Below are 10000 nucleotides of genomic sequence, written 5' to 3' on the forward strand. Positions count from 1 at the left end.
CGCCGAACCTGGGATCGAACTCACGCTGACAGCGGCCAACTGAATACAAATCCAGCGCGCTACCAACTGAGCTATATCCCCGCCCAACATATATGCTCAACATGAAGACATTCGTTGAATGGAAATTATTGTTCACATCTTCAACTACATAGCAATCTGCTCGAAGAGAACGTCATATATAATATTGAACACGCAAATAACGTCATATTGAAAGGCGGTAGATTACATAGCAATCTGTTCGAAGAGAACGTCATATAAAATATTGAACACGCAAAGAACGTCATATTGAAAGGCGGTAGATTACATAGCAATCTGTTCGAAGAGAACGTTATATAAAATATTGAACACGCAAATAACGTCATATTGAAAGGCGGTAGATTACATAGCAATCTGTTCGAAGAGAACGTTATATAAAATATTGAACACGCAAATAACGTCATATTGAAAGGCGGTAGATTAGGCCCAAAGAAAATATATGATGGTTTGAATGTAACATGTACACTCGATCCCGTAATAAAATAACTCAACAATGTACACTCGGCGTGCCAACATATACGGTATTCAAGGAAGCCGATTTTCTTCTGGAGAAAGATAATCCAAACACATTGCTTCTTTATCGACAGAATGAAATATTTACTTCTCAAGCATGGCATTTATCCGCATATGTGAATGCTTATTTAGTCCAACAGACTACACTTACAACCACAGGACCACATAAGCGTTTGGCGATTATTGTAATTAATCAGCGGTGTCTAAAAATGTCCAACGTAAGAGTGGTTTTACGAAATAATACTCTGAATGTGAGTGATGATTAAAGCAAAGCTTTTATTTTTAGAATACGACGCATCCCCTGATCCGTCAGTCAAATTGTGTAGGAATTTAACGTGAACTTGTGGCTTTTAATTCTTTTAACTGTTTTCAGTCTTAAAAAAGAAAAGAAAAGGGGAATTCATATTTTGAATCAATCTCTCAATATTCAGAATCGACAGCTACTGAAGTATCCCATGCTTACATTTGTGTAGCTTGAAAGGTATCTGGTAACCTGGTAAGAGTCGGTGTTCGATATACGGTGGAGACCACACACCACTCTCAGACTGCTCGCTCTGCATGGAAGAGAAAAAGGTAAATAGGGTAAGTCACGTGTGCACAATTCGTGCAATAAAGGAGTCTTTCGTGTTCGTCAAGTCTATACATGTATTGTGATTCACGTTGAGTAACGTTGTTCTTAAGCAGATTTAACCACGCCCCTTCCCCGCTCCTTCTTCTTGTAAGCCCTCTTAGTGATATAGGTAATCGAAACAAACACACACACACACACACACACACACACACACACACACATACACACACACACACAGGACGTCTCTTCTTGAAACTCTAGCTTTTTTCAAATCGCAAACGTCAAAAGCGAGAGCGTTCGTCGCAGTAAGAGTTAGCGTGCCAATTGGCAATTATTGGCAATTAAAAGTTCTGTCGCTTCTTATTTATCGTCTCTCAAGAACATTACAAAGAACGTCGAGAATAACATTTGTCTCGGTCACTTCATCACCTCAGGAGAGGAACAATACTCGTAAGGTCACCGCCAAAAGGCTGGGCATTTACCGGTATCGTATCTCACTAAACATTATGCCGAACTAACATCCTACTGTATTGCTATTCTGATAGACACGTGGGGGAATTCAGTGGTTGTGATTGGATAGTCTCACACAGCTTTTTATTTTTTATTATCGGTCCATATGTCCTCGTAAGTTGCTAAATATCCTTTAGGAGGGCCCGGTAGCTCAGTTGGTAGAGCACTGGACTTGTGATCGAAAGGTCGCAGGTTCGAATTCGGGCCGGGACGGACACGGGTCAACTTTATGTGCAGACCCAGAGACGGAAGCCATGTCCCACCCCCGTGTCATCACAATGGCACGTAAAAGACCTTGGTCATTCTGCCATAAGTGCAGGTGGCTGAATACACCTAAACACGCAGACACCTGGGTAGCGCGACTCCGTTGCTGCTAGCTTTCCACTGGGAGGAAGCGACCCGAATTTCCCAGCGATGGGACAATAAAGTAATGAAAAAGAGAAATGAAATGAAATTTATATTTACAACAACAAACAATGTATGCTTGCGGTGTCATCGCAGTTGATGCAACGCTCGCATTCCTAAGGAGGTGTAATTATGTGGCTGGTCTACAGACGATATAATTTGTAACACTGTGTTATTCCGTACATGAAATACATTCCGGGTATAATCCAATCCTTTGACACCTGGCAAAACTCTAGTAGCTGCAGTCAAGCGGACGATCTTTCCAGTGTTGTGCCCTGAATCATCAAAGTCTCCTTTCCTTATATATGCAACGTCCACTGTGTGCACTATTGAAATGAAGTTAGCAGTCTGAAACATTTAGTCGTTGATTTTCTTTTGAAACAATCCTTCTTATCTTACCATCAACAGACTTACCGCAGTCACCAATCGCAAAAACACTATCCGCAGCAGGTCAGACTTTCGAACAACAAACAGAATGATACATACGCAAGCATGCTGGAGAATTTGATCCTTCAAAAGATACAGACTGTGACGTCATTCATCCATATTGAGACGTCATTGACAGTTGTTTGGTCACTTTCGACAAAGAAGTTGATCTATGGCTGGTGTGGTTAGTTTTGTCAAAGCGTGAGTACGCAAATCGTATAAGTTTCTCCTGTGTTGAAGCTGTGCATGTGAGACATAATTGCTAATCTTGCTTGCTGTATGTTATGTAATGTATATATTGTGTGTGATACGTGGAAATGTGATACTATTTATTTGCATGTATGATACAGGTACAAATGTGATAATTGTAGGCTTATACTAGTGATTGCTGTGTGTGATACATGAAATGTGATATGAATGCTGTTTTTATATGTTATACTCTTACTTTCTCCCAAACGCAAGACAAATTCTTCTATGAAAATTGAAGCCAATAAAATTTGAGTTGAGTTGAGTTGAGTTGAGTTAATCAGACTTTTTTGTGGGACAGAGTTTCCTTCTATACTCAATTAGTTGTCGCGTAATCTCGTATGAAAGAAAAAGGCTGAATAGCAGGGAGTGTTTTTTTTTTCTTTTCTGGAGTAAGCTTACCCTCATTCGAGCCGCAAAAATGGCTGAAGTTTTGTCGTTTCGATTTCAGGAGTGAGATAGTCGTGTGACTCTTGTGCCAGAATATTAACAGCTATTGTGTTTTCAGCGTAGCAATAGGGTCCGATATTTAGACGAGACAAGTATAATGCCGACGAGTCGAAGACGAGTCGCATTATACTTGTTCGAGTCTAAATATCGGACCCTATTGCTACGCTGAAAATACAATAGCGATTATATAGCTGTTCTCACCTTTATTTGTTGTTCCAAACTTACAAAATGACAGTTTTTGCGTCGATGCGTTGATCTCAGGTTTTGATAGCAGACGCCGTTTCTTATGCGCATTAGTTTTGCGCAGGCGCCACACTGACTTTGGAAAAAAACTCGATTTGACAACACAGCTGTTAAACAGCTTTTTATTAGTTCATTCGTATACAACAAAAAGAAGTTTGAGTTTTTTTAATTTTGAACAAGACTACTTATGAAGAAGACCAAAACACAACATCAACGGAAAACTAGAAACAACTGAAGAACTAGGATGCAACAAGGGGAGGAAAAGAGAACAGCTAATCCGTACAAAGCGAGCAGACGGCAGCGACGTTTCCAGTTTGGGTGAATGGCATTTATACTCAATTGTCTCGTCATGAAGCGAATTTTTCAACCTCAGTTATAAACGACTACATGAATGTTAGTGCCATGGGTTGTACATCAATACTTCAGAGGGGAAATGGGGTATTTAGTGTGGAGTTACGAGATAAGAAAAGCCGAATGCGAAAATTTGTGTCAGTCGGCAACTGTGAACTAAGCTCACAGGCACACAAAAACGGCTGTTCCGTTGTACTCCCCTGTTTGTACATCTTCCGACTTTGGGCATTTTGTGGTGTTTAGGGACAGAAAATAATAGGTTTAGTCCTGTTTCATCGGGAAGTTAGCAGAAAAGGGTATGCTATCGACATTTGTAAAGCTGAAAAACATACCCGATAAGAATTTCAAGTTGTCAGTGTATGCTGCTGTCGATCAGTGAAACATCGTGTGGTACAGGTGGGTAAACCGGAACCATGCGTCTTTGTTATTGACAATATGCTTTTGGATATTGAGAAAAATGGCCGACTTCCGTAGCATTATGCTTTGATGATCGGAAGAGACCATCCAATCACAGCCCCCAAATTCCCCCACGTGTTCATCAGAATAGCTATATTCAATCCTTATGGTGCGCAAAATAGTCAGACCAAATGAGTTTTTCTAGGAGAAGAACTCAACAGAACACTTACGAGCCACTCAAGCAATGGGCAGCGGTGACGACGTTGTTGTTGTTCCAGATGACGGAACCACAGATGTGGTACCAGGAGCCACCTGATTGCACCTGTAGCGAACAGATGTAAGGGTGCTCGCCGTACGTTGCGGTTGTCCCTCCCACAATCCTCTGAGACACCTCGGCGACACACACCGCCACTGCACGGAAAATCAATGGACAGATTATATGTGTATTGTCTTGTTATCACATTATTCAGGATTATTGTCGTTATGTTAAGGTGTATTTGTTGTGTTCTCTGTAAAGTTACTGTTGCACTGTAGTGGTATTGGCGATATCCGTTTACCATGACATTCTAAGCAGCTTCCTTCTACTCATCCACCACAACCAGCAGGTTTGATTCTGTGGCTGGTCGACAGACGATATATTTTGTAACAATGTGTTATTCCGTACATGAAATACATTTCGGGTTTTGCCCATAATAGCTAAATAAACCGCGACAATGCATGAGATTGGTCATTAAAAATCTCAAAATTCTAATAAAAAATATTAATCGGTCTAAAAGAATTTCATCTTATTCCTTATTATTTCCGGGATCCCAAAACATATAGATATGATTTGGTTGGATACAAAAAATGAGCTTATAGAGTTAAAAAGAATAAAGAAAAGCGCGCTTCCCTGTTAAGTGCAAGCGTTACTGCGCTGTACTGGCTGTTGTTAACCCGTGATTTGTAAAAATGTAAAACATTTTACAAATCACGGGGCAAGTGCAAATGAAAACCCTACGACACAACATAGAGCATTAATGGATATCTCATTCGACACGAATCTTGTTTATACTTACGAAGAGCACAGAAAACGGCAGCAAACAGCTTCATCTTTGATGTTGGATGGAGAGCAACAGTGGAAGTTGATGGCTAAGGAGACGATGAGTCTGGTATTTATAGGAGCGGACAAAAAGTCATGTGCATCTCAAGCACACATTTTCTCACAGTAAATCAATTATTTTATATGGTTCTTCAAAACAAGTGTTGTCGTCCTAGAAACACTGCAAACGATAAACGTGTGATGTCACGCCCACAACAGGTGTGACTTTCTACAGTGGCTTAAATTATGTTTATTTTTTTATTTTTTTATTTACAACTATTTTTGTCTAATTTGTTTTCGTGCTTTAGTGCTTGCTCGTCTTTTCTTCTTGCTGACTTATTTGACTATTTGTTTGTGTGTATGTTTGTATAAGAGTTTGCTTCTGTGTTTGCTTGCTGGTCTAAGTTATTTGTGAATCGTTTATTTGTTTGTTTATTCGGTTTTTTTCGACCGTTCCGTTGTCCGATCCTTCATTAGCTCGTTCATTTATGTGTTTCGTTTTCCTATTTGTGTTTGTTTGTCTGTTATCTTCATTCTTATGGTAAACACTTGCAATAGCATTTAATAGCATTACATGACACACTAAATGTCTATTTGGCTCGCGTAAACCACACACCAGGTTTTTTTTGTTTAGTTTACCTCTGAGCCATCGTGGGCCCGTGTGATCCGGTTTCCTTTGTTTCACAATTTAGTCGTCAGTTTGTGATGCTGGTATCTGCAATAGCACGTTATTGTGAACCTCTGAATCTAAAACGCAACAAACGGCTGCGAGTCACACGAACTTATCGGCGGCGGTTGGCTTCAAAACAGCAAGCGCTATGCAGAAAATTCGTATGCTACGGGAAACACGACCTTACGTCAACTGCTTCCGGGCTCCTTGTCTTGATGAAACAAGAATTATTTTATGATTTAAGAATGTTTGTGTAACAAGCTGTCAATTTATTATTTAGATTCTAAAAGTTAGGTCTAACGCCGAAACGAGGTACACAATAACGTGCTATTGCAGATACTAGCATCACAAACTGACGTCTAAATTGTGAAAAAAAGAAACTGGATCACACGGGTACACGATGGCTCAGGGGTAAAATAAATCACGAAAACTGGTGTGTGGTTTACGCGAGCCAAATAGACATTTAGTGTGTCATGTAATGCAATTAAATGCTAATGCAAGTGTTTACTATAAGGTAAGAACGGATTTTTCATGAGAAGATTTAGATCGTTCTTTAAACCTATTGAGGCAGACTGTGCCTTTAGGACAAATCATAAATAAGATAAAATGGTTGAAACAATTTAAATATTTTTTCTTTTCTCTTTGTTGCAAAATTTACCGCACCGCACGTAATCAGTGGAAGAATGGAGATAACAGACAAACAAACACAAATAGGAAAACGAAACACATAAATGAACGAGCTAATGAAGGATCGGACAACGGAACGGTCGAAAAAAAACGAATAGCCAAACAAATAAAAGATTCACAAATAACTTAGACCAGCAAGCAAGCACAGAAGCAAACTCTTATACAAACATACACACAAACAAATAGTCAAATAAGTCAGCAAGAAGAAAAGACGAGCAATAACGTGATTATGGGACGACAACACTTGTTTTGAAGAACCCAATAAAGTAATTGCTTTACTGTGAGAAAATGTGTGCTTGAGATGCACATGACTTTTTATCCGCTCCTATAAATGCCAGACTCATCGTCTCCTTAGCCATCAACTTCCACTGTTGCTCTCCATCCAACATCAAAGATGAAGCTGTTTGCTGCCGTTTTCTGTGCTCTTCGTAAGTATAAACAAGATTCGTGTCGAATGAGATATCCATTAATGCTCTATGTTGTGTCGTAGGGTTTTCATTTGCACTTAAAACACGTTTTGAAAAAAATGCGGTAATGCTGGTTGTGCTCTACAATACGCTTCCGGACGTATAATCACGGTCCATGTCGAATACCCATAGATTTCTAATGATTTCTTGTATATATGTATTGAAACCATACTTTCAAGAACACAAGCTTTGATACAAGTGCTGACCTTACGGGGTCGCCAAAGAGAAATAAACTTACGAAAAAGGCAACGATCTAAGACTCGGAGTATGCAAGAAAGTAACAGTCACCGTACATACAACACCTGTATTGCACACGGCAGATACTATAAAGCACCATTGGCGTATATTCTCTTCCTTTTAAAGGCCCAGTCTGCCTCAAATGGTTTACAGAACGATTTAAATCTTCTCACGGAAAAAGCAGCAGTTAGTCCTAGCGCCAAAACGAGGCGTCCGATTGTGGTACAGACAATCCGGCTGGCCACGCAAAAATACATTATTTGAAAAATGCTCGCTCTTTACGGAGGGCACCTGGGATGTTCTCAATCGGTGAGTGTTTAAACGAAAGGGTGTTTGTACTGTGTGTAAAAGCCTGAGAGTGCCTGTGACCAGAAACAGATGGTTTACAGGAGGCTGTTTGTGCCTTTAAGGTAGGAACCTATAATTTCTTTACTACGACCGTGTGTCAGCTCAACCGGCCAATAAACATCAGAAATCTAAGTGCGGTCAACACAAAATCAGAAGCAAACACACAACATGAATCCTGTACATCCCTTTTTGTGGTCTGTGCTCTTCAGAGTATATATACACACATATATCAAATGTCCACCGATATTCAATGACCCTGAATTTTTTTTTAAATCATTTGAAAACAAGTTAAAACAATAAACAGGTAACAAAGTGATTCATATGGAATATCCATAGCGGGATATCCATTGATTTTCAATTTGAATTTAAAACACGTTTGACAACAGGCTTTTGAAGTCACGTAAAACGAATTTAATACATGTATTCCACCTGTCCAACTCCCACAATGAAACTGAACGCACTGCATTTTGTTGTCTCACCAAGACAATACTTTTCTCGATACAAGAAAGCACTGACATATGAACGTGCAGAGCGACCTGCTGATCGCTTGAAGAGACAGCCAGTATAGCGCAGTAGCGCTTGCACTTAACAGGGAAGCGCGCTTTTCTTTATTCTTTTTAACTCTTTTAGCTCATTTTTTTGTATCCAACCAAATTATATTTATTTGTTTAGGGATCCCAAAAATAATGAGGAATAAGAATTTTGAGAGTTTTAATGACCAATCTCATACATTGTCGCGGTATATTTAGCTATTATGGGCAAAACCCGAAATGTATTTCATGTACGGAATAACACATTGTTACAAAATATATCGTCTGTCGACCAGCCACAGAATCAAACCTGCTGGTTGTGGTGGATGAGTACAAGGAAGCTGCTTAGAATGTCATGGTAAACGGATATCGCCAATACCACTACAGTGCAACAGTAACTTTACAGAGAACACAACAAATACACCTTAACATAACGACAATAATCCTGAATAATGTGATAACAAGACAATACACATAGAATCTGTCCATTGATTTTCCGTGCAGTGGCGGTGTGTGTCGCCGAGGTGTCTCAGAGGATTGTGGGAGGGACAACCGCAACGTACGGCGAGCACCCTTACATCTGTTCGCTACAGAGGCAGTCAGGTAGCTCCTGGTACCACATCTGTGGTTCCGTCATCTGGAACAACAACAACGTCGTCACCGCTGCCCATTGCTTGAGTGGCTCGTAAGTGTTCTGTTGAGTTCTTCTCCTAGAAAAACTCATTTGGTCTGGCTATTTTGCGCACCATAAGGATTGAATATTCTGGCACAAGAGTCACACGACTATCTCACTCCTGAAATTGAACCGACAAAAACTTCAGCCAATTTTTGTGGCTCGATGAGGGTACTCCAGAAAAGAAAAAGAAAACCACTCCCTGCAATTCAGACTTTGTCGTAGGACAGAATTTTTTTCCATACGAGATATGTGTGTGTGTGTGTGTGTGTGTGTGTGTGTGTGTGTGTGTGTGTGTGTGTGTGTGTGTGTGTGTGTGTGTGTGTGTGTGTGTGTTTGTGTCGATTACCTATATCACTAAGAGGGCTTACAAGAAGAGGGAGCGGGGAAGGGGCGTGGTTAAATCTGCTTAAGAACAACGTTACTCAACGTGAATCAATATACATGTATAGACTTGACGAACACGAAAGACTCCTTTATTGCACCAATTGTACACACGTGACTTACCCTATTTACCTTTTTCTCTTCCATGCAGAGCGAACAGTTTGAGAGTGGTGTGTGGTCTCCACCGTATATCGAACACCGACTCTTACCAGGTTACCAGATACCTTTCAAGCTACACAAATGTAAGCATGGGGTACTTCAGTAGCTGTCGATTCTGAATATTGAGAGATTGATTCAGAATATTAATTCACACACACACAAACACACACAAACACACACGCGCGCCATCGGGTTCCTCTAGATCCCACTCTCCTGTGATGCCTTCTGTCAAATAGAGACTGAATGTTAAAAACAAGCTGCGTTAAGCAATATCAAAACAAAAAGCGTGAAGAAATAAAATAGGCAACACTGAGAATCCAGCGAGTCAAGATGCTACTTCAGTTTCCCTTATGATTGTGCCCTTTCCTTTTTCCCTTTACAGCACCCGAGTTACAACGGCAACGCAAATGGATTTCCCAATGACATCGCCGTCATGCGTTTGTCTTCCGCGCTATCCTTCAACAACTACGTTAACAAGATCACTTTCGCAACAAGCGGCACCTTTGCCGGCCAGTCGTGTAAACTGAGCGGCTGGGGACGTCTCGTTGGTAAGGATCAGTCCTGCCTGCTGCAGTCTCTGAGAGATGATGATGATGATGATGATGATGATGATGATGATG

General features: G+C 40.4%; 2 protein-coding genes across 2 annotated transcripts in view; one reads left to right on the forward strand and one right to left on the reverse strand.

The window, feature by feature from the left end:
• Nucleotides 1-5291, reverse strand: part of LOC138978609 (chymotrypsin-like serine proteinase) — an 8318-nt gene extending 3027 nt beyond the window's left edge. The window contains exons 1-3 of the mRNA XM_070351371.1: nt 5203-5291; nt 4378-4558; nt 1013-1103 (exon numbers count right to left, since the gene is read on the reverse strand). Of these exons, the coding sequence (XP_070207472.1) occupies nt 1013-1103; nt 4378-4558; nt 5203-5236 (306 nt within the window). The 5' untranslated portion in view covers nt 5237-5291. The remainder of the gene's footprint in view (nt 1-1012; nt 1104-4377; nt 4559-5202) is intronic.
• A 1567-nt stretch (nt 5292-6858) lies between these two features.
• The window catches only part of LOC138978610 (chymotrypsin-like serine proteinase), a 4975-nt gene continuing 1833 nt past the window's right edge, over nt 6859-10000 (forward strand). The window contains exons 1-4 of the mRNA XM_070351372.1: nt 6859-7010; nt 8669-8849; nt 9373-9463; nt 9763-9928. Coding sequence (XP_070207473.1) covers nt 6977-7010; nt 8669-8849; nt 9373-9463; nt 9763-9928 — 472 coding nt within the window. The 5' untranslated portion in view covers nt 6859-6976. The remainder of the gene's footprint in view (nt 7011-8668; nt 8850-9372; nt 9464-9762; nt 9929-10000) is intronic.

The sequence above is a fragment of the Littorina saxatilis genome, linkage group LG10, assembly GCF_037325665.1.
Source record: "Littorina saxatilis isolate snail1 linkage group LG10, US_GU_Lsax_2.0, whole genome shotgun sequence".
Taxonomy (NCBI): Eukaryota; Metazoa; Mollusca; class Gastropoda; order Littorinimorpha; family Littorinidae; genus Littorina; species Littorina saxatilis.